Source organism: Corvus kubaryi, unplaced genomic scaffold (genome assembly GCF_017639235.1).
Source record: "Corvus kubaryi isolate FWS band 111438036 unplaced genomic scaffold, C.kubaryi_AGA036_p1.0 37354, whole genome shotgun sequence".
In the NCBI taxonomy this organism is placed as follows: domain Eukaryota; kingdom Metazoa; phylum Chordata; class Aves; order Passeriformes; family Corvidae; genus Corvus; species Corvus kubaryi.
The window spans coordinates 10562688-10587964 of NW_024581116.1; the positions used below are offsets into that span (position 1 = coordinate 10562688).

The 25277-nt window shown below is 37.2% G+C and overlaps 1 protein-coding gene across 3 annotated transcripts in view; it reads left to right on the forward strand.

The window, feature by feature from the left end:
• Window positions 1-25277, forward strand: part of NBAS (NBAS subunit of NRZ tethering complex) — a 167339-nt gene that overhangs the window by 70267 nt on the left and 71795 nt on the right. For 2 of the 3 annotated variants that reach the window (XM_042032953.1, XM_042032954.1), the window contains exons 35-40: window positions 601-699; window positions 7114-7281; window positions 7873-7986; window positions 8224-8347; window positions 13378-13454; window positions 14001-14138. In XM_042032953.1, the coding sequence (XP_041888887.1) occupies window positions 601-699; window positions 7114-7281; window positions 7873-7986; window positions 8224-8347; window positions 13378-13454; window positions 14001-14138 (720 nt within the window). The remainder of the gene's footprint in view (window positions 1-600; window positions 700-7113; window positions 7282-7872; window positions 7987-8223; window positions 8348-13377; window positions 13455-14000; window positions 14139-25277) is intronic. The other variant, XM_042032955.1, reaches the window with a different exon arrangement.

The following is a 25277-nucleotide window of genomic DNA, read 5'->3' on the forward strand; positions in this document are numbered from 1 at the left end:
TAGATTTATAATTGTGTAATAGAAACATCTTAGAAGCCTTTGGACACAGAACGGAAGAATGGGGGGAAGGTAGCCACAGCTACAGCACATGTGCAGTCTGATTAAGGCAGCTGCAAGTGTGTAGCCTTTTCCTTAAAAAATCCCCTGAATAGCATTGTCTGTGAGAATACAGGCAACATGTGAAGGTGGAGGTTCTGTGCAGAACTTCTGCTCACAAAGGCACTGTCCTATGGCACACTTGCCTTTGTGGAGTTGCCTGATTCCTTGGAGTCCCAGTTCAGATAATGGATGTTCTAGTGACAGGTCTGTAGCCTACATCGTACAGCATGGTACATAAAATTGAAAAAAAAAGTTCTTAGATTATGTGAAAAATATTGCACAAAAATCATGGAGAAGGGGAGGTCATTTTGTCTGGTGACTACAACAGTGAGAGGATGTCAGAGATGCTGTGTTTCCTGCTTTGCATCTTCTCCTGCACTCTTGTTTTTCTATCATGGAAGCCTTTATGTCAGAGTTTCTTTGGTTTCCTATGAGATCAGTCATAATTCTTACATTTGCTTATTTGACTGGTAAAAGATAATATTTATTTTGTGTTTGTAGATTCTTCTTCAGGCTGTGAATTACCAGTTTCTTCCTACTGAAGGAGGTGAGAATGTGAATATCTCTGGGCCTTCTTCATTGATCAGTAAGGATACAGAGGTAAGTTTTAATGTGAATTTTAAAAGTAATAATGACTTTGTTCTACATCAGTCTGAAGAATCAAATTTGAGTTTTTAGCAACATCTGTCTGCTTACTAGGTAAAATAGACAACATTAGACATACACGCCTTTCTGTTGTTAGATTGTTTGAAGTTTGGAGTTTTGCTTATGTATTTATACTTTGTTCTGATCTTTAGTTGCTTCTTCCTACACAGACTTAGCACCACTGAAAAAAAGATATAAACCCAGAGGCGGGAAAAGTGCAACAAAACTTACATTAAAATAGTCATTTATATTAGTTTGCCTGTTTTGTTTTTTTTTTTTTTAATCTGCCCCAGTTGCAAAACAAACTATTTGAAAATAAACCTGAAATACATATTTAATTAAAAAATGTTTTGAATTAAACTTATTTTTACCCTTAGTTCTGTGCATCATGAAGTTTATGACTTGTCATTTAATAATGTTCATATATTGCATGTGAAATTATTTTTTGTGTAGGATCAGAAGGAACATGGAGTATTCCACAGGCAGGACAACAGGAAACAAGTCTTCTATTACTCTTTCTGCTTTTTATGTCTAATATTTTACATCTGTACATGTACAATTACAAATGCTTTTCTCTCTTTAAAGAAGATGTAATTATTTACCTGTTTATGAAAAAAGGAATGTGTTTTTTACACTCTTCGAAGTGGAAAAATCTGTATTTAATTTATTCTTTTCTTTGTTTTTTGTTTAATTAAGTAGGTGATAAATAGATCTAGGGGTGGGGAGAGGGGGACAAAAACCTTAAAGAAATACAGGAAAGAAGAGAGGAAAAAAGAGTGGGAGAGAGAAGGAAAGAGGGAAGGAGAGAAAGAAAGAGAAGGTTCATGTTGCATAGGGTGGCTTTTTGAGAAAGGTATGTGAGTTCCATATATTCCTTGGAGAATATGTCTATATTTTGTGTATGGTTTTTATGTATGTACATGTGTCTATGTGTGTATAAAGATATATATGTATCTGTATGTATACATACTTGTATACACACATGCATATGTAAACATACAGGTATATATATGTATTTGCATATATATAAAATAAATGGCTGGAAGGTAAAAAAGCACTGTAAACAGTACTCAGAGGACTCATTTTACGTGTCTGCCAGAATCATCCATGTAAAGAACAGGTCCCTTTTCACTGGCACAAATGCTTTTTATTTTCTGGAAATCCATAGATGCATCTCTCTGAGCAGGAAGTTATTAAGTAGGTGTTAATAAAATTGATATGGGTGTGGATGCATATGTTTACAGGATTTTAATGTCTATAAAAATTTGTCATGCATCACCTTTCATGTGCTGTAGTACTACATTGTGGCAGAACAATTAGACATGCATATAAATGTTTCAGAAATTTATTCAAAGGTTTATCAGAGTTGAGTAAACTCACTAATTAACTTTTCTATCATTTCAGTTTGTATATTGGAAGAAATTTTCATTATGCTGGAGAATTGACATTCAAAAATTTCTCCAATACAGCTTTCATTTTTTCCCCCCCTTAGTTGTGGTTGATTTTCTCTTTAGAATTGGAAGTAGGCAGACAATTGATCTGGCAAGTTTGTGTGTTGCTGCATTGAGTTTACTTTCTTTGTTTAATACAGTTCCTTGGCACGTTGAGTTTCAGACTGCTACACTAGGAAATGAAGTTCTGTATATTTGCTAATTTTTTCTTTTTGTTCTCTCCCAGTTGACTTAATAGGGATTTATAGCTTCTTTCATTTCTTGGAATGATACAGGAAACATAGCCAAAAATTTACTCACTGTATAACTCTTCTGTTGTTACAGACATTTGCAATGTTAGAAAAGCAATATATTCAATAAGTCAGTTTCTCTGACTTCACTGAATCCCATAACTACAATCCCCATAGTTACACGTTATCTAATTCCCTGTGCTTCACCTTCATTGTCCTGCACAGAATTTTAGTTTCTTTAAAGAAAAAAAAAACAAACTGCAAGATTTTTCTCCCTTTTATTGTACTCCTTTCATTTTCACTTACATCCTGATTAACTTACAGAATCCTTTTTTCAGGGAGTTGACAAATGTTGTTCTTTCTCAATTTTTGATACCTTTTCAAATTGGTGCTGTAAGTGTAAGTTTTCTTATCTTGACTTGATTAAGTTCTGGCATACATGTGTTTGGGCATCCCTTTTTCTGTTGCATTCAAAATACCTATCTGTAAGTATGTCAGTTTTGCTTTTCAACCCTTTTTCTATCCCTCTTCCTTTTGTCTAGCATTGAATCATTAGTCTCCACTACCATTTCTTCCTTTATGTCAACCAACATCACCAGCTGGTCATACTTTTTCAGCAGCTTTCTCTTGATGAACTCTTCCCTAGAAATTTCTAAACTAATTTCATTTTTATTCAGTTTTTCCTCCAAATTTTTTTCCCCTAAACTTGCAGAAATCTTGATAGCAGATGGCTACATATACTGCATAGAAATTATTTATTACTGCTGTCGTGTTGACTTCAGCATAACTTTTTTCCAAGTTTTTGTGGTCCTACTCTGAAAGAAATTTATGAATGCTGTTATAAAGATGCACATCATTATTTTATAGGAGCTAAAGCTTTGTGTCAGCTTGTCACTCTTGTTTGAGCTCATGGTGTCCATTTGAGAAATTATCCTTTGGAAGCTATGATGATTCCAACATACCAGATTGTTTTTAAGCAAAATGTTAAGTTTTACCAATCCTCATCCTTTTTACTTATGTGTGCTACAAATGCCTAAACAACTAATCTTCTGCTTCTCAAGCAGAGTATCTCGGTGAGAAGATTAGGCTCTTGATTAGTGAAAAGCCTTTCAGAATATTACTGGTAAAATTGTTAAATTCAAATTAAATGCTTAGTCATAAGATGCTGTGTTGTGTATAAGCAGTAGAAACAACATTCATCAGTTGCCTTGTAAATGTGTTCTGACTTTGTTAAATCTGCATAGTACTTAAAATATGTTTATGTCTGTTATAAATCATTATTTTTTACCTATCTGAATATGAAAGCGTAATTACTGTAAAGTGGCACATCAAACCCAAGAGAAATTAAGTTTCCATTTTTTTGAAAATGATCTCTTGATAGAAAAGCAGATGTAATTTCTAGAGGAGAATATGTTCAAATTACACGATGATTTTCTTAAAGGCTTCTTAAAGAAAAGAAAATTTGTGATTAACAGAGCATTAGTGTCTTGTTTTTCCAGTTTTCCCAAGCACTAGATCTGGGAAAAGACAGGATCTCTTAGAACATTTGTTTACATTAAATTGGTAGGTCACACATTTTTATCACAGCTGGTTAGAAATGATTAGAGAATCATGATTAGTTATCCTCTTGTCCTTTAGCTGCTGCCCCAAAATGTCTAGTTCTCTGTCAGATCTGCAAGTGTTAAGCAGATGTCTTAATTACTGCTGTATATCTCAGGCAGTCATCATTGATGCCTGTGTTTCAGCAGCTGAATCAAATGCATTATGTCTGTTTCAGGCTGGGTTACTTCTTTGTTACCAGTGTTGTTATGGCCCTAATAAGAGCCTGGAAATTCAGTGACTCCTCAATATTTGTGTTGTCATCTTGAGCTGAATCTTTTCCATAGTCTCTCATTTAGGTCTGGTTTATCATTGCAGGGCTGGAATTTTCACTTAGACTGGTTCATAGCTGTAACAGGCATTGGAAAAAAAAAAAGCCTAAAAATCCCCAATATAAAACCCTTCAAGGCACAGAACATAAATGTAGACTCTTCATGAATACTTACGTTAAAGAGACTATTTTAAATTCCTGTTTGGCAATGGAAGTACCAAAAAGGGAAAAGGAAGACCTAATGCATGATGCTCTGTTTTTGAACAGACTCTGTTCTACCTCATTTCATTTCCTTCATAATCTTGATATGTTATTATTCTTAACATATAAAGTGTATGGGTTTTGCATGTTTTAATCCTTGCACCTTGACTAATTGCCATTAAAGTCCAAAAACAATCCTAAAATCCATGCTGCAGGTGTTCTAATTTATTACTCTTGTGTAGCTTATCTAAAAAACAATTGGCTTTGTTATATGTCCTCCAATTAGACTGTTGGGAATTATATATGTGTATGTATGAGCAAAGGTGTATGTATATAAATATGTGGTGTGTATATATATAAATATATATATATTTTAGAGTAGTTTGTTAATTCAGAATTTGTTGGCTGTCTTTTTTATACATTTAGATTAAAGCAGATTTTTAATCTGCTAATTTGGCTGCTATTTAATAAGTTGTTGTTGCTATTATTATTTTGATTTTAATCAGAAGTGCTTACTTTATAAAGGATGTCAGGAAGAAATAATAGAAAATAATTTCCCCCAAACACCCATCAGAACTCCTAAAATAACAGTTCTTCCTGAAGATACAATTAAAGTTGTTTCTTGAGATGAGATCTCCAACCTTATTTAAGAAATGCCTTCTTTTTTGAGAGATTGATTTGGGATAGCAAAAAGTTGTAACCTGGACATGTTGCTGCTCCAAGTAGAATGGCTTTTCAGAAAATGGAATTTCTATTTGTGCTGAAAAAACTGTTATTACTTGTAAGAGTTGAAATCCTTTTTAAACAAAAATCAATAGAGTTTATCTGATAGCAGTAGTGCCATAAACATTCACACCTGCATACAAGTTAGCTCATTAGTTTTCACACTGCTGAAGGAGGGGTATTTAAAAAAAGTGTTTTGCTCAAATGCAGTTGAGAACTTGGGTGGAATTTTTTTTCTGGTTCTGTTTTGGTTTGGTGTAGTTTTGGCTTATTTTTCCTCCTTGAAAAATCTGTTGGGTCTCTTGCAGCATCTGCTTGAAAATGGTGGCAGAGAGGAATTAGTATTCCATATGTAACATTTAAAATAAATTACAAAAGTAATTCTTCTAATTACTAAAAGTAATACTTCTTACTAAGTACTTAAAGTGGTTTATATAAAAAATACATGAACAAGAAATTCTTCCCCCAAGCCACCAGACCTAGGATTTTCAATAGATTTTAATTTTTCAGAGCTTCAAAAGTTTTGACAGGTTGTCCTTGGCATTCACTTTCTTCATTTGGTGAGGCAAGAGCCGAAATTCCTAGTTTAGCCAGTTGGTTCGTTAGTGGTGCATCTGTGAAATGCACAATATGATTTCAGAAAAGATGAAAGAAAATGCTGAAGGACTTAAGATGAACCTGCTACTACAGTGGTCAGCTTGAGGCAGTAATTTACTGCACGTTATAGTGCAGTAGTAGTGACAGTAAGGTTGTCTGCATGAAATTCTTCCTTATTGAAGCTGGTAGGTTTTTTTTTCCTCTGAGGTTACAGTGGGATGTATTTCTCTTCAGCATAACTTGGCATCCTTTGGCTCTGATGTTTGAAATTTTATCATGATTTAGTAAGTTGTAAACCAATACTTCCCATACAGTTATACATGTAGAATTTTTCTATTTCAATATACTTCAGTGTATGGAGAAATTAATAGAGTTGTTAGGGATAAACATATAGCTGTTAAAGTTTGCTGTAGGGAGGAAAATATTTGTTTTCTGTTGTGAAAACAGTGTGTTTACATTAGTATGCTAATTATATATTTATGACTAATGTGCAAGCATTATAAAGCATGCAATTAACACAAACCTTTGAGAACTGGAATAGCACAGATCAGACAACATGGATGTTCTGGGTATTATTTAAATGCTTTACATGAGGCAAAGCTGGTATAGAAAGCCCCATCTGTGGAACAAGTCTCTACTTTTAAGAATGGAGTTACATGTGAGTTCATACTAAGTGAAGATAGACATGCATGTGTTGCAGGAGCAGGTTTTTGATTGAGAATAGGTTGGGGTTCTTGCAGTCTTTCAGGCTGGTGGTTTTCAGCACTTTCTGTGCCAGCTGCAGAATTTCAAAGCTTGATGATGCTTTTATTACTTGGTCTAGACACATATATTTATATCTCTACCATTTCCCCTATTGGGAATTCAACTTAATTAATGCTATCTCTGTACAAATACAAGATTGTCTCTAGTATCAGCTTTCCTGAATTATCAAAGATTAATTTCAGTATACTTGATCTCCACATTTGTAGAGGTGATTTTTCAGTGGAAACATTCAACAGTTATGTAGAACATTGCCATTATAAATTTTGGAATTGAAATCAGTGCTGTCTGTGGAAACAAGGGGTGCTAACTGAGTAAGGGGAAAAATGTTCTGCTGATCACACCCCTTACTTCAGAGTGAAACTCCTAAATCACTTTTAGTTTGTCTTTTGTTTATTTTTGGCAGCTGCTGCCTGAATTAATGATCATTCAAATGTGTTATTAACATAGTGCACCTGAGTTTGTTTGGCTTTAAGTCATTAACCTAATTATAGCAGGAGTCTAACCCTTGCATTGTGTGTTGGATATGTTGCAGGATGAAACCAGTGTCTCCTCTGGCCAGTCCATCGATTTGTTGTACTGGACAACATCCAAAACCATGAAGGTGTTGTCCAACACAACTCTGACTACCAAAGCCATGCTGCATGCTGTCAGTGATGGGCAGTGGTGGAAGAGATCATTATCTTATCTTCGACCATTACATGTAAGGGATTGCTGATGTGTCTCCAGATGTTTACACGTTTGTTGATACATTAGTATAAAAACTCAGATCCTTTGTAGGACCTGGTAACTGAAGGCTTCAGATCAATAAATGAACTACAGACATCATGGGATTGTTTGCAAGCAATTCCCAATGAAGAAAGGGGTCTAAAGCTGTTTTCTTGTTTTCTAGTCTGTTATCTCCTGTTTTCCGAGTGTAGTGTAAGAAGGCCTAATCGAAATTTGGTAGAACTTTAAAACTTTGGGGAATAAAACACAGTAAAGCCTACTCTTTAAATACTGTTATCTTGTATTCAGAGCTGTTCCTTTTCAGTTTCTCTTTTCTACTTTCTCTGTTTCAGTGAATTTTGTATAATGTTTGTGATACTGTTTTTTCTGATACTACTTTTGAACATGATTCCTTTTTTAAGAATACTGTGGCCTTCATTCAGAACTGGTGTATGTGAGATGACTCCTTTCTTGCTCCCCAGTGAATTCAATGATCTTCATGTACAGTTGTTTCTCTTCTGAACAGTGTTTACAGAATTTTTATGAGTTTTTTACAACTAGGCTCAACTATACTTATTTTTCCCAGGGCCAAGAATTTGGAGATGTATTAAAAGGTGGGCCTGGAGGAAATGCTAGTGTGGAAAAACAAGGCTGTCATCCGTTTTATGAGTCTCTAATTGATGATCCATATGTTGATGAAGTAAGTTACAGTTACAGAACTCTGCAGTTTTTTGTTAAGTTCTTATAATCAAGTAAAAATACAGCTTTTTGATTATATGTACAACTTGAAATTTTGTGCCATAGTAGGAAAAAAATCCAGAATTAAATAAAGGAAAGCAAATGCAGGAAGTGAGGTAGGCAACTGCATGTGATGAAAGTGATCCATATAAAAATGCAGGGTGCAGAGTGCATATTTCAGTTGTCTTTTTACTTCCAGTCTGAAGTCAGCTATGGAACGTACCAGAACAGTTCTTCGCAAAGCTTTGCTGAAGTGTTGCTGAAGATAGGGAAACTCACAGAAACAAGGGGTGAAGGAAAAGACCAAATTCCAACTACAGAAGGTATGGACATATTGTATATATTCACTTCTGTATTTACTATCTATAGTGAGTACAGAAGTATCTGTGGGTGGGTTTAAGTGTGGAGAATTGCACAGAACAATCTGAAGTATGGTGTGGGTGTTTTGCATGAATTGTGATCTGGTTCAACAGCTCTTGTTGGTAAGAAGTCTTTTTAGAAGTAGCTGCAGAGTTTTCAAGGGAATTGGTGTTTTTAAGACGAGTTGCTCAGCAAAGAGTAGAAAAATGAAAGTTGTCTTTAAATTAGCAGAAAGTATTATTTGGGGCTTGGCAAAGACAGGAGGAATTGTTGAAGGTTTCCTGAATATTACCACGTATAGGTAATGGGAATTTGCAAGCCAATGTTAGTTATTTCTCTGTGTGCCTGCATATTCATTCAATCAGTCAGATTCAGTGCCACTGTGTATCCAGGTTTCAGCATTGCAGGCTCATTGTAGTATTTTATTTGCCAATTAATTCTTAACTACAGCTTTTGGAATCATTAGAACTTTTTGTCTTCTTCCGAAATGTCTATGTGTTACAGGTTATATTTAATAATTTGTTAACTAAAGCAATTTCACTTTTTAAAAAAAAGACAAACCACAAAAACCACCTGTGGTTGTTTATCTTTCCTTTTGGATGTCTCCCGCTGGTTTAAGAAATGAACTGTTTAAATATTTACATGCTGTTAGTGTCTTTCAAAGGAAGATATATGTATTATATTTCACTCTGTGATAAAGTCTGTCATGAAAAATGAGTATATTAAATCACTTGCAGTATGAGAAGTCAGAGAAGTTTCAAGTCAGACTTTCTTCATAAGCCACACACTTACTTGAACGGTTTTGTAAAAACCAGAATATTTGTCTTACAAGTATATGGTTCAGTAGTTTGAGATATGTGGTATTTGTACAGAAAACCTGTGTAGTTCTAATATAACAACACTGTGAATCAGAAAAGTTAGCAGCAGCTTGTATAAATGGGGATGTGTGCATGTTTTATTCTTTTCATGCTCTTTTAATGCAAAAAAAATCCTTTTAAATCAGTACTTAAAATGTCATTTGTTGCATGCTGGATGCCTATAGGCTTTTAGCTTCAATTCTTGTGTCTTAAAGGAGGGGGACACAAGGATTTAAAAGTATTTATTGCTTTCTTAGGGAAAATGATTTAATTGGCAGATCTTTGGTAATAGTTCCTGCTCGAACTTGAGTAACTGAAACTGATTGTTTACAATTCAGTGGCTGCTTTTGAGATGGAAATTTCAGTGTTGGGGACTTCCTGTTTGAAGAAGAAATTTTAGATTTTAGCTTCAGTTTTTGAGGATCTGTCTCCTTCCTCTTAAGTGTGCAGCGTAATATTTTTGCCATTTAATACTTCTCTTCCACCACTTTTATTCTATAGTCAATCAGAATTTCACTTAAGAGTCCTTCCAACTGTGCTGTGAAACAGAGTTCTGTGTTTTCCTCTGGAAAAATGGGCTGTGTTTATTCTGGACTCAACAGTTCTGCTGTATGACACCTTTTGGTAGTCAGTAAACAGTGTTCTTAAGCATAAGTGTAACATAGCTTTCTGTAAATAAATGGATTAATAATTTGCTATTTGTAGTGTGTTTAGCCCTGGATTAATGGTATTGGATCCCACCTGTTCCCCTTTCTTAAAGCTTTGCTTTGTCAATTCTTATGAAAGTCCTTATGATGAGTTAACACTTTCAGGGTTGTGGAGCTTGAAAATGTGCATATTGACAGCACACTGCTAAAATTTAATATTAAGAAATCACGAAGATATGAATCCCACGCATTATTCTGCATTTTTATAATTTTCAGGCTTCCTGTATGTTTTTGGGAGGATTTTGCCATACGAAACTTGAATGTTAATATGAGGTGTCAGCTACTGCACTGGTCTAGTAACTGCAAGCATAGCAGATTTCAGTTGATTTTGCTGACAAGTTTGAATCCCAGCTGTTTACATTTAGCTGTCTGCTAGGACAGCTACAGCAGCAGGTTTCAGCTCTGTCAGAAGAACTGAAAAACCTGAAGGGAGATGCAGTTTAGCAAAGAAATCTTTGTTGTACTTGGCACTTTGTCTTAGGAGAGGCTGGAATAGGCATCAAACTCTTGTTTCCTATAACAGGTGCCACATGCAGCGTGAGAGACTCGCTAAACACTTTCCCCACGGACAGTGCATCATTGTAGAATCATGGAATGGTTTGGGTTGGAAGGGACCTTAAATATCACCTGGTTTAAACCCCCTGCCATGGGCAGGGATGCCTTCCACTAGACCAGGTTACTCAGAACCCCATCCTGTCTGGCCTTGAAAACCTCTGTGATAAAACTCAAGATATTTTGCTGCTTTTGTGGATTTGGTAGTGTTACAAGCCTTACACCTTGACTTTTCTTGTCCTTGCTACCTGGATGTAGGTGGTAAACTGAGTATTTTCAAGTGACATGGTAGTACTCAATCTCCCTGGGTCCCATAAAGCACTTCTTCCTCAGCTGTGCATTGATAGTGCACCCAGACTTGGTGTGGCTGAGGCTGTGTTGTGCATCTCTGTTCAGCTGTGGTTTTCTTTCTTCATAGGCCTTAGGGATTGATCAGGAGTTGAAGATGAGATTAGAAACGATGGCTGTATTTCCTTGTAACCAGATTAGGCACTAAACTCAAAATAAACCCAAGACAGTCAGTCATACCTATTAATCCTCAGGAGTTTTAGAGCAAATAATACTTTAATGTTCCCCATGATTTTGTAGTTCCGTGTAGATATGTCTGTTTAACTGCAGTATATACTTCTAAGTTTATTGAGATTTTATCATGGGCTAAATGAACAATTGAAGACTCAAAGGAGTTTTTGCATTTTTTTCAGAGGAAAATCAATGGAAAGTGAGTTGAAACTTTCTAGGTATTGAGAAATTCCAATTTTCACAAATAAGCCATTTTTTCTCTGCTTAGCCTCTCAAACAGGCTTGTGGCATAAAGACCTGCACAGGAAATAAAAATATTTGTAAAATCAGAATATTTTTGTGTTTTCCTGAGAAAGTCGTGGTTGTGGGACAGCAGTGAGACAGCAGCATTGGCACTTTGCTTGTCACTGCCTGCCCTCCTTGGTTTGCCAGCCCTGTAATGCCTAATCCCTATGGCAAATTCCAGATTTGGCAGTGGTCTGAAATGACATTAAGTTCCTGTAAATTTTGTGAAGATACATGACAGGGTAGAATGGCATCCTTCTGACGTCTGGAGCCTATGATTTGAACTCAGCGCTGTTAGGCTGCAGAGGATTCTTGTAGGGCTTCACTGGGAGACAGAAAGCTGTATGATATTAGTCTTTGTGTATACACATATTTCTGTGTAAAGTGGACAACTAAGTATGGATACATGAAAACCTGCCATGAGCACACAAACATGCACAAAATTTACTGGATCAGTGCAGAGGTTTTTTTTTCCCCTCAGTAGGTGTGACAACAGAGGCAGTTCTTTCTTCTTACGTACATTCTGGCAGGTGGGATGCCGTTATGTCAAGCTTTATGCAAAAGCATGAAGATAATCATATTGTTTTCTGGCCCTCTATTGGTGCCGTGTTCTTTGTAATGATTGCTGTCCTAATGGTGAAGATCAGTTTTTGTGAGTGTGGCAGTTGTCATGTTGGGGATGTTAAGTTGGAAGAGAACCCATAATTTACTATGTATTCAAGAGGTTTTTGCTGACATTAATTCTCCAAAGAAAGGAAAAAGAGAGCAGAGCTGAAATGTTTCCTTCCCTCCTCCCATTTTTTTTTCTGTTTAACTAGAGGTGGTTGTAAGAATACGTAAAGTAACTGCTTGTGCTCAGAGGAGAGCTAGCAATTTTCATCGAGATTTTAATATTAGATATTTCTAGAGTTCTTACTATCTTTGCTTGGACAGTATACAGGATATTTAGAGTGCAGCAGAAACAATCTGTCAGCAGCAAGAATCTGTCTGAAGCACAGTAAAAGCCATTTGAAGCATAAAGGATAGGTGCTGTTGAACAGGTTTATGTAGCAGCCTCTGTGATAGCTTGTCACATAGAAATTTAGTGTTTCTGTCTGGCTGAGGGCCAGCATGTAAATCCACTTCAGGGTGATGGCAAATTAATGATAATCTGAAAATTGTAATTGGTCATTCAAGCTTTTTATAAATCATTCCGTGGAACAAAGAATTCCCTGGGGGACTGTGTGTAAAGTAATTGGGTTTTTGCCAGCACGGCCTGCAGAGGAGTTTGTGTAATGTGGGAATACAGGTGTTTGGGACTTCCTTGAAATAAACAAAGAACTAAATTGCTGGAAGATAGCTTCTTCTTGTTGAAACAATATTGTTATTAATAACATTAGTAATAATGTAATTTATAACAATGGAAACAACTCCTTGCCCCCAAGTTTGGTGTCTATAGTGTAGGAAAAGCAAGTGATTTTTGTGTCAGTTTTACCAGAAGTATGTGTTTATAATCAGAATACTTATCCTTTGATGAATTTATTTCAATTGCCGTAGTACTGCTGATACTTCTGTTTGCAGTATGTGGCAGAACCTGGTTTTGGAGTTTCTTACGACACTTGTGGCTTTTTGTTTTTATTTTTAATTAAGGCAGAAGCTTTTAACACGGTTTGTTGTGTTCAGTGATAAGGGAATCAGAGTTCAGGCTTGAAGAGAATACATTTTGTACCATTCCTTTACTTGGTATCATTGAATCCTTACAACGTTACCTTACTTCCTTGATTTTACAAGCAAAATACTTCTTGTAAAACAGTACAGGGGGCTTTGTTTAGCATCTGTTACTGCATAGTCTCATTCTTCTTTGGTTAATGTATCAAACTCTTTGCCTGAACGTTAAGGTAAAACTGTTCTGCAGTTTAATTATATATTATCTCTTTCTGGATTGCACTGATAAGTGTTTAATTAAGTATGTCTGGAGTGCTTCAAGCTAGTGTCAAATAAAATATAGTTGCCTTGAAAACATTTCATTTGCTAGCTCTCAAGGCCAAGTGGGTCAGTAATCCAAACTTTGTGTTTGCTCCCTCTGTGTTGCAGTTCTGCTCCAACTGGCAAGTGATGCTTTACCAAAGGATATGGCCTTGTCTCTTGCCTATCTACTTGCACTGCCACAGGTATGTTGAAAGTGACTTTGTTTGCATGTTTTTGCCAGGAAAGACTATTCATAGCATTTCAAAATTCCATTAGAAAAATTCATTTCCTTAAGATTTTAAAATTTTAAGTATTTGAATTCATTTTATTACACATTTTTACAGATTAGGTTCGTGCATTTAAAGGAAACTGAACAAATGCCATTGGATGGTCTGTTGAGCATGGCACTAGTGAAAAGACACATTTTCTTACTTAACATAGAAGTTGGGCCACCAGACTGACAATTCTAATGTAACTCAGAAATGTGGATAATAATCATGTATAGAAGCAGCAGTAGCGTAGCTGGAAAATCATTTTGGTTAGGTGTTCGTGCAAGGGCAAAAAAACCACCATTCTACCATAGTGTAGAATTATCTTTGTGTGTGGAGGTTACTGATTTACTTCTGTGCCAGAAAAACATAGTCAGAGCTATTTCTAAAGGACAGCAAGTAGGTTTTTAGAAAGTTTGTACGCTTAATGTTGTATGCTTGCTAATTCTTTCATGTAAATTAATGGTCTCTTTCTTGTAGGTGGTAGATGCCAACAAATGCTTTGAAAAGCATTTACATTCTGCATTATGTCTCCAGCTGGCAAGTTATTACTATAGCCTGCAGATCTATGCTTGTTTGGCACCATGTTCCATGAACAAATGCCACCCTATCTACAGGGTTAGTACTCTTTTCTTTTTAAAGCCACATTCATTAATGTTGCAGCATAAAAGCTATTCTAAAAAGCCAGTACATGAGTTAAGCCTGTTAAGGAGCTGATCTAACTTACACTGTGAGCAGCCTGTTAGGTTACACATAATTATTCTTCTACAGTGCTGTGAACAAACAAGTACTTCACAATTTGTGGAAGATTTTTTGAAGCACAATATCAAGTGTCATTTTTAGGTAATAGCAATATCAGTCTTCAAAGCAGCTTATAAGCACTGAGCAGTAATGAATATAGCCTATGCTGTTACCTTGCAATACTGTATAGAAGGCAATACAGTACTTCCCAAGAAAAATGAAGAGTCCATTTCAACAAGAGCAGTGCTTTTCTGAAAGTTTCCATAGCCTCCCCTGGGGTGTGTTGGATTGTATTTCAGTTTACATATGGTGTTTTGAAAATTCATCCTCTTTCATTGAGGAACGGTTTTCATTTCCTTTGACAAGTTTCTGGTTTTGGAATGGCCCTGCATTGCCCCTTCTCCATCACCAGTGGTTAAAGCAGTTCCATGGTGAAGTCCATACTAAATGGAAGAGGTAACATACAAAAGTTTAATAAGGCACAAATTGCCATTCTTACTGAGATACCTGCATAAAAACTCTTGTCTGCTCCAAGAGAGCATTTTTGAATTTACACCAGTTCCTTCCTCCTGTGCAGACGCTTTCTGGTCTGTTTGGTTTTCTGCCAATCTCTCAATTATAGCTAAAAGAACACTTCTGGTCAAAACTTTCCTGAAAAGGAAGACCAGTAATCACCACTGTGGCATGAGAGGAGAATTGTTTCTTTCTGTGTTAAGAGTAACTCCTTATTTGCAGCAGAAAGCCTCTTTTGATACTCGCCCAATTCTGCAATTAGGAAGCCTTCCATGTTCCTGCTGAGATTTGCATTTTACTGTCTTCTGCTTAGATGCTAAAGGAAAACAACTGTGGGGCTTGCAAAATATGTTGGTTGGGAGGAATTAATTCATGTTTGTTAATCAGATTTCTTTGAGCCTGTAAGTCATCCTGCTTCAAGACAACTGTGATGAAAAAGGTTTATGGGGTTTTGTGTTTTGGTTTTTTTTTTTTCTTACTTTAGCTTTTTCAAACAGTCCTATTCTGCAGGAAGAGCTAAGAAGGCTTTGGAAAGCATAAGTTACAAGAATGAGGACAGAGATGTTAGATTGAACTATTTGTACTCCAATTGCCATTTAATTAGCAAAGTCTTATCAATGGCACCATGCAGTTTGTCTCTTAACTGTGATGTGATCTTTGGCTAATCTTTAGTTCCATCTTGGTGAAATACTGTATGTGACTGTGGTAAATACTGGATTCTAGGTTGTTTGCTAGAAAGAGTAGGTTCTATGTTTAAGCTGCTCTTAAATAGTAGCTTTTGAAAACAACTATATGAGAAGATTGAGTGAAGAGCACACCAAAAAAAAGGAAAATAAAAAAAAAAAACCACAAAAACTGTCCTGGATGCCAGTAAGAAAATAACATAGGTAAATACTAATTTATGATTCATTGTTACTAATTCCAAGGGTATTTTGAGTGAAGGAATGTCACTGAAGTAGAAAACAAGAAATAGAAACAAGATGCTTTTGACCAAAATAAACATGCTTTTTTTTGGTCAAAAACCCTGAACACCAGAGTAAAATGATTGGTTTATACTGCAAAACAGGCATTTGTTTAAATTTACATCTTAGATGCTGGTAATAAAGAATAGGTCCACCTGCAAGTTGGTTTCATCAATGCCATTCTAGTTTCTGTCCATGGGAATAGACTTAGCCAGGGGTTTGGTGGGACAGGGTTATATTTTCTAAGAGTTCTTTGGAAGGAAAAGAAAAGTGGTCTCAAACTTTCATGAGCATGTCACAGTCAGTTGGAGATGTCATTCCATAGTAGATTGTCTTCCGACTCATGTCACTGGTGTCTTGCATCACGTTTATCTTGTGGCTGTTTGTGAAAGCAGAAGTGTGTTCCTAAGTCCTTTAACTGCCTCAAAGCTGTGCATTATTCTTACAAGGTATCTGAGTGCATTTTTGTGGGTGAAGGTGCATTGCCAATCCTTGTTTTCCCCTGTTCTCACTCTTTACATGGTCAGTAATGATGTAAATCCGGCACTTCAACTATTATGCTCACAAGGTGAATCCTCAAGATCATAGAGGATTTATGTCTGCCTACTGGCACCTGAGTCACAGTAGGTATGATTTTTCTAGTCCAGTGAATCAAGTGCACTGTTGGAAAACCCTTGCTGAATTGATAAGAAACTGTATAGAAGCATGGAAAAGTCTACACTTCCTGTGTTTCTCATTTTAAAATGACATTGTTTGAAAAGCGTTCATGAGGACCTCTGGCACAACAGGAGAAATGTTGGTAGAATGGAAATATCCTTAATGTTACAAGGATAATGGGGAATGGAAGGAGAGCTCCTCTTCCATTTACTAGGACAGACTTTCGAGATTTGCTGGTTAGTCAAGAAAGACACTTGGAAGGAATGATTGGGTCTGTTGCATGAAGGCTTGATTTTTTTGTTTGTTTGTTTTAATTGTGATTTGAAATACTGGTACCTAATATCTGTGCATCAAACCAGAATCATAAATTGCCAGAAATTCTCATGATCACTTTTTGTACTGTCGATGTCCAAAAGGAAATCAGCTTTGTAATTTCAGTTTCTGATAAAGTTACTTCTTTGCTTTAAGGACAAACAAAGGGATTTGGCTGTAAAGTACTGCTTTAATTTTGTGCCCAAGACAACTTCAAATTTTAGTTGTTATGATAACATAAACATAACAGTCACAGTTGAGGGCATCTGAGCTATGTTACTCTCTTGTCCTGAGGAATATGTTAAAGGAACTCTTCAACCTAAGAAAACTGCAGATAAAGGTCAGAAGAATAGAACAAAATTTCCAGAAATGGACTGTGTGTGGAGTATACTGGTGTGAGAAAACTAACTGCCCTTTGAAGACCTATATTTATTTTTGGTTTAGGACTGTAATGGGCTGGACTGGGATGGAATTAACTTTTTGTTGCAGTCGCTGTGCTTTTGCATTTGTGGCTGTTAGGGTTGGTAATATGCCTGGTTTGGCTGCTGCTGAACCTTGCTTGCACAGCATCAAGGCTTTTGCCCTACTGCCACTCTGATTCACCTCTCACTAATTCCCAGTCTTGATGAACAAGAAGAAAAGCTGTACAGCTGAGCAAGAAATTTGCTGGGTAATTCTTGTTGTTCGCAACTTACCTCCTCATTTGTATTATCCTGGTGATCTGATAATTGACCAGAATAAGCTGTTTACCCTATAAGGGAGTGAAAAAGCTTAATTATCCTGAGGTTAATTATAATGTTATGTTCCTGTCCTCATGCTAATCTGTTGCTGAGGTGTTTCTGTTGTTTTAAAGAGGATTATTTTACTGACCACAGCTGAGGGGGCAAGCTTTTTCCTGAAGCATTAAACAACAGTTAGAACAAATACCTCTGAGTTGCAGGGGGAACAGGAATTTTGCACTTAAATAGCGGATGAGGAAAGTTGCTGTTAGCAGAAAATTCTTAGTTTTTTATTTTCTTCCCTTACACGTTACTTTTCGTTCAGGAAGATGAGTTTGATTCCTGTCCTTTTGTGCATTGCAGCTGACAATATGTTGAAATTTAAGATCAGAGATTCTCCTTAGTGATTCTTCTCTTGTTGCAGCCTGGAGTTGGTGAAGAAGCTGGGAGTTCAGTCCCACAAAGTTAAGTAGCCTGATATATATTTAGCCTGATACATATTTAGCCACTATGCAACAGGGTACATTTACACAGTGAACTTGTGCTCTGTGCACTTAATCTGCTTCCCTTTTCTGTTGCTTGCTGCTTTGGAAAGCCTCTATCAACATTTCCAAGAGGCAGAATTAGGTCGAAAGAGGAGTGCTTTGAACTTGGGACTGAATGTGTGGAAATTTCTGTTGGTCTGCCAGGATTTCATTCTGCAGGCTTGACCTGGCTCCCAAGATGGTTCTGTTGCTTGTTTGTATAAGGTTGGTATAAGTTATAGATACTGTTATGTTAATCCAGAGAAGTAAAACTCGCAGCTATGGTCCATGTGCTATGGTTTTATGTAATATTCCTAATATAGGGAATATATAGTTTCAATATAGTTGAAAACTAAGACTTGATTTGAAATGGAAATAAATATTTTGTGAGAAGGCTACATACAGGAAGAGGGAGGGAGGCAGATCTGATGCATCTGATAACAGATGTATTACCCATGCTAGATGAGGTCTCATGGCTTTAACCTGGCACTCTAGTGCAGCTAAAGATTAAGTCTGTACACGAGGTAATCTGTCATTGGGAATCGAATGCTCATTAAATAGTTGCATATTGGTTTGCATATCCTGTCAGGTTCCTAAATTATGACTTCAGCCTACAAGAAATAATACATAGGTTTTTAATCTCAGTTTGGATTTTGTACATAACCAACATGCAAAACTGACAAACTCTGTCAGACAGTCTTGTTTCATTCTGTCTGGACATTCAACTTTTCATCCATAAATGCAGTGGCTAGCACTAAGGCTGCTGCTGTAGATGGTAAAATGGTAGTGCTCTTTATTGTTGAGCTGTGATTGACTTAAAACTTGACCTCTTTTAAGCCCTGATTCAATCCCTTGTCTCCTCTTCAGCCCCTCTTTCTGTTTGGTTAGTGATGGTGAAAACCAACAAGTTCCTTTTGGCAGTATAATTTTTCCCTTTTGCTTTACTGTTTGAATTTTCTGCTGTATGTTCTGCATCGAGTTCAAGTGTCTTTGCTGCTCTTTGGGTTGCTCCACTTCCCTTTCATGCTGCTGTTTATGCCTAATACTTCTTATCATTTTATGTACCACGCTGCTTACTTATACATGTTCAGATACTATTATTCATTAATACTTGAGGGTGAATCTGTATCATTTGATGTATGCTTCTGTTTCAAAGTCCAGCGTGTACCTGACAGAAAAGCAAAACTGGAAGAGATTAATGTATAATTCCTTGAATTTATTTTGCAGTCTTCTCTCTCCCATTGATCTTCCTTCATGTGTGTGGAGTCTGTGATGGAGAGGAGAACCAGGGAAAAGGAGGGCAGTGGCAGAAGGCACCACAAATGAGACTATCTGGCAGACTAAGAACTGGTGTAGGGAGAATTCAAAGACCTCAGTATCATCAGAATCCTCCTTTAGATCACCAGTAATGGATTCTGAATAAAAGTGGTCTCAAAACCTGCCCCTGCAGAACTTCCCTTTCTGAAAGGTGATCTCCAAGCTTCTACCTCTCGTTTCACCAGATTTCAGTTAATGAAAGGACCATTCTTCTGATCCATTTGCCACTTAAGTTTCCTGGCTGGACTTTAGTGGGAAAACTTGTGAAAGTATTTTGCAAAATTTTTATGTATTAGGTTCCCTTTGTCCATGTGCGCTTTGATACCCTCATAGCCCTCCAGCCAGTAAAGAGTGGATTTCCCGTTACAGAGTCCATGCTGACCTTTTCCCTCTGATCTCTCAGTGCTCAGGGGTCTTATTATTTGTTATATAGTCTGCTGGCTTACTGGGAATGCACATTTGACTTGCTGGTCTACAATGCCTATGAAGATTCCTTTTACATCCTATTTTTTTCAGATGGAGCTTGCACTCCGGCATGTCACTTTTAATAATGTTTGTTGATGCACCTTGGCCTGCTGTTTAACATAATTTCACATTTGTGTTCCTTCAGAACTGAGGGATGAATGCCAGCTGGTCATGGTGTGCAAGCATATAACTGACACCTTCCAGATTCTTCTAACTCACCTGGCTCTTCTGAGCTCTCTCCCCACACCTTCAGCAGTGAGGGCTGACACAAAGATCTCATTATTTCCACTGCTATGGACTTGCCCATGAGTGCTCCTTCTACACCTCTTCTCTGTGGGATCGTGCCACTTTTCTAGCTGGTGTCCTGATTTTGAGCAATTTTCAGAACTTTTTACTCTCAGCTTTACCATTCTTTATAAAACACTTTCCAGGCATTTTTTTATCATTTTTAATTTTCTTTCTGGCTTGTCATATTTTGTGACTTCTCCTCATGGATTTGCTAGTTATTCAGTGATGTCTCAACACATAATCACACATTTTCTAAATGAGTGAATATCTAAGCTAACAGAAATGGAGAACTCACTCAATCCTGGTGTGTCCAAAGGCGTAAAGCTCAAGTAAGCTCTCCTGAACTAGCAGCCATTGTGGTTGGGTTTGACCATCTTCTGGTATGATCCCTGAAATACTAATTCAGCAATTAGGGACATTGCAGGCAGATTGTGATAACTAGATTCTTTTGGTTGAGGTGTGTTTGATACAGATAAGTCAGTGTTTCACAGATCCTTGTCTTTCTTTGTTAAGCACACAACATGACAAAGTATTGCCATTCTTAGTTGGGACCAAATAGTATGTAGGTGACTGGGAAAAGATCTATTTTTAAATAGTTGTTTGGTGCTGCCCCCAACCCCCTGTTTCATTTCTTCAAGATAAAGTGTACTTATGAAGTGAGATGCTTACAGTCTTGCTTATTTCTGTTTCTCAAGGGTTATGTGAGCTCTTCTGTCGAATCCTACTTCTGAACGCAGAGCAAGCTTTAGACAGCTCTTCAGAAATTTTCTTTTAGAAAAGAGGATCTTCAAACTAGCCTTTCATTTCAGCAGAGGGTTGAGGTTTAGCTTGCCCATCTTTCTCTGGGGACATGGTTGTGGTTTTTGATGTGAGGGAGATAGCTGGGATAAGTGCTAATGCTTTTCCTTCTTGGGAAGGGTTTTGTTCCTCTCTGGGAAGCAGTACAAAGGTGACCAGCAGCTTATGAAGCAGTCTTACCCTAATCAAGCAGCTTTATCTCCTCTTTTACATTCCTTCTCCATGCTTCTGTAACTGTTTTTTCCAGTCAATGAGCATCATGAGTTTTGCAGGCAGCCTGCTTGAAATTTGCTAATCATCTAATAATAAAGAGCATTTTAGCAAAATTTTATTCATCTGAGTTGGCAGTACAGGTTACTTTTCAGACTGCTTAACTTTCATTGAGTGAGAGAGTAGGTTTCTCCATCTCTTTGTTCTTTAGTGGTTTGGTTCTTTGGTGGTTGTGTTGGTTGGGTTAGGTAGGGTTGGTTGGTTTGGGTTGGTGGGTGTTTTTTTTTTCTTCTTGGAGAATTGAGGCTGAATGCTAGATTGGCCTCTGTATTTAGCTCAGGAAGCTATTCATGAAAATGTACATCCCAGTAACATAAGGTGGTCACTGAGAAACCTGTGATGCTTCTCAGAAGTGCTAGCCGTGCTCTTGGATTAGGATGAAAAATAGCTGACTTTTGGCATTTTAATAACTATCAGGGAAGAGGAAGTTAAATGTTTTGTAGTTCATGGGATATCTAGTTTTCAACCTTTAAATTAGTAAGATCTAGAAATATTTGCATGTATCCAGTCAAGTAACTGTGCAAATTAAAAAGAAACAGTATTGTACTTAAACTGAAACTGCATAATACTGCAGTAGAGTTTTACAGTAGCAGTCCCAACGTCTTTATATGACTAGAGCTGCTACCATATAGGTCAAGATTAAAGACACATTCTGAAAGAATAGGCAATAGCATCATTTATTCAAAGAGAAAGTACAATGATTTTTTTTTTTTTTTTTAGAGAAAAGGGAGATAGACAGAAGGTTAGGATAATTACCTAAAGTAGGGCATTTATTTACTGAGAGTAATGCTGACTGCAGATAGGAAATGAATTATGCTATGAATTTAGTAGGCACTTCACTCAAAACCATGTAGTAATTTTCTATTTTTAGAGATGTTCTTTCAGTTGACACTTTAACCTTTTATATATCATGGGTTGTTTTTACTAAAAGAGCTGTCAGGTGAAATGATGAGATTTTTCTCCCTAAACCTGACTTAGCAATCAGAAAATCTGTAAGAGAACACAAGGTAGAAAAAAAACCTATAAAAACATTTACTCTTGGGACAAATTATTCCTCATTCTTGTTGGAATAGCTGATAGAAATCAAAGCAAAAAAGTGTTTCTCTGAGGAGAAACTCAACATGAGCCAGAGATGTGTGCTTGCAGCTGAGAAAGCAAATTGTGTCCTGGGCTGTATCAAAAGCAGTGTGGGCAGCAGGTGAGGGAAGGGATTCTGCCCCTCCACTTTGGTGGGACCCTACCTGCAGTGCTGCATCCAGCTCTGGGGCCCACAACCTAAAAAAGGACGTGGACCTGTTGGAGCAAGTCCAGGAGAGGCCACCAAGATGCTGAGAGGGCTCGAGCACCTCTTTTACAAGGAAAGTCTGAGAGAATTGAGGTTCAGCCTGGAGAAGAGAAAGATCTGGAGAGACCTCATAGCACCTTCCAGTACCTGAATGAGCTACAAGAGGTCCAGGATATACAAGTGACTGGATGAGGGAGAATGGCTTTACACTGAAAGAGGGTAGGTTTAGATTAGATATAAGGAAGAAATTCTTCACTGGGAGGGTGGTGAGGTACTGGAACAGGTTGCCTAGAGAAGCTATGGATACCCTATCCCTGGAGTCTTGAAAGCCAGGTTGGATGGAGCCCTGAGAAACCTGGTCTAATTTAAGTTGTCCCTGCCCATGGCAGGGGGGCTTGGAACAAGATGATCTCTGAGGTCCCTTCCAACCCAAACCATTCTGTGATTCTGTGAGAAGAGAGCACTAGAGCAAATTGGTTCAACTCTTCAAACACAAATCACTTAACGTAACTGTAGAAACAACTGCCTGGACAACATTTCCAATCACTTTTATGTTTTATTACTGAACAGCAGCCTCTTGCTTTTTTTTTAATTTCTGCAGCAGTGCTGTAATCCAGGATTATATAATTCATAATATATATTATATATATAATAATGCATGACTGTATAATTCTTACACAGTCATGCATCTGAAATGAAACTTTAAGACATTCAGTTCTTGGAAAAAAGGAGAAATCTGCATGAAATCTGTGGTAAAGGTAGGAAGGGAGGCTAGGAAATTTGAGTCCACAGCTGCATTCCTGGCACTTCAGGATCTACACACATGGATCTACATGATCCAGATAGAAATTTTTTAGTACAGTAGGAAATATCTTGTTTGCAGTACCATGTATCATACTGTGGTCAGAAGCATTTTTTTTAAGAGTATGGGTAGGCTTTAAAACCATTATACTTAAATATAGCTGAGACCTTAGAGTATGTTACAAAAACTTCTGATGGATGATTTAAGATTTTAAATCTGAAAGAGAATATTGTTTAAATGTCTGACTGATTAAGACACATAGGTTTAATAATAGAGATGAGCTGAGCAATGGATTCTCTACTTCATTTTTTAAATAAGTTTGTTCAACTTGATCCTGATGCATCTTGTAGCTTATAAAAGGCATTCTGGTAGGTATTCTTACATATTGACCTGGTATGGTTTCACTGGTGAGTGATGAGATCTGCTGCTTCCTATACCCATTTAAAAAATGGTTGTGAAAGCTGATCCTGAACAAAACTGGTGTCACACAATACATGCAGCTGCAGCAGCGAAAGGACAATAATGTTGAGGTATCCTTGCAGTTGAGTGATGTGATAGTAAAGGTTTATTTCTGAGATGTTCTGGTCTTCCATCTTAGCTATATGCTTTATCTTTTGCTTTGGGCGGATCAGATGTGAGACAGCTGTGATATGGAAGGTTGGCCACCTCAAATTCATGTGATGCTGTATCTAAGTTAATGTACTCTTGACTCACAGCATGACAAAAATATAACTTGAAGACAAGTGTCATCAATTTAATTAATGAAAAGCTGTCCTGTGGAGAGATGGAGTATATTTCTTGAGTGAGCAGGCATGTTCAGGATTTTTCTTCCTGAGTGAACTATTTCATTCCTGTAAGTCTTTTTTCCTGCTTCAGTATGTGAGGAAAATTATTGTCTCATGTGCTTCACTTGATTCTTCTTTTCTTGCCTTCCCCTCCATCAAATTTGTAGCACACTGAATCTCTTGCAGCAGGGACTGTGGCAGTTGCTACAAGGATTAGGGGGAGCTCTCCTCTTCTTCCTGAAATACGCATGCATTCTAGAGGTGTGGTTTGGATCCCAGCTACACTGGTGATGGGCAGCAGCTGCAGAGGCAGGGAAATGGGCAAAGTACAACTGTGTCTGCAGCAGGAATGTTGCACCCTGCTCCCTGGTCTCCCTTGCTCATGTGCTGTCATCTCCTTGTTTTGATAACCATGAGGACTTTGCGTGGTGTATGTAACTAACTCCCTCTGGAGCATGATTTCTTTCTTAGGATCTCTTAAAATGTTGTAAAACAAACCTGGTGTTGCAAGGATCTGGGCACAAGGGAGCGTGTCCTCTGCCTTTCCCTTCGGATTTCTGTGGCTGACCGCAGTTGCAGCTTTTGGCCATTGCCAAAGGATTACAGTTCCAAAGGTGATGGAAATGCTTTGTAACCTCGATCCAGAAAGGTCCACAGTGTCAGTTTTGTCTTTGGGGTGATTATGAGCGGAGTGACCTCTGCTGATCTAAGCAGTTTTTCTGATCAGTTTTTCTGAACATTTCTGTATTGCACTCTCTAGATGATTTACATTAAAAAAAAAATTAGAAGAATAATATAGTTTTTTTTAAGAATTGGATGGATTCTTGGTCTTAAAAGAAGTAAGCAATCCAAACAGCCTTACAGTGATCTAATATTATCTCAGTGCTAAAGGGTTCACAGTGGAGTGTTTCGTTTTTTATTTTGTTATTTTATTTTTTTTATTAGTATTACCATAGTTGTAAAATCATTGCCACTTCCTGAGCTGGAGAAGAACAGCATAATAGCTCATACTTTTTTTGGTTATTTGTTTCTGACATGTATGAGTGAATTAAGTCTTAAATAGATTGGAAGAGGAAAAAAGACATACCAACTTGCCGGGAAGAAAACCCCCATAAATTGAAGATTAATTCAGGCATAAGAGTGAAGACATTCTAAGATCAAAACCTCCTATCTCCTTTTAAAACCAGTGTTGCTTTTATTCTGTCACAGTGGCACACAGATTGAGGGGCTTCACAGGTGTCACTTCCAGAGGGTGGTCAAAGAGAAATAGCTGCTCTAAAAGATGTACTTAGGTGGACGCTGAATCCCAGCTGAGGCTT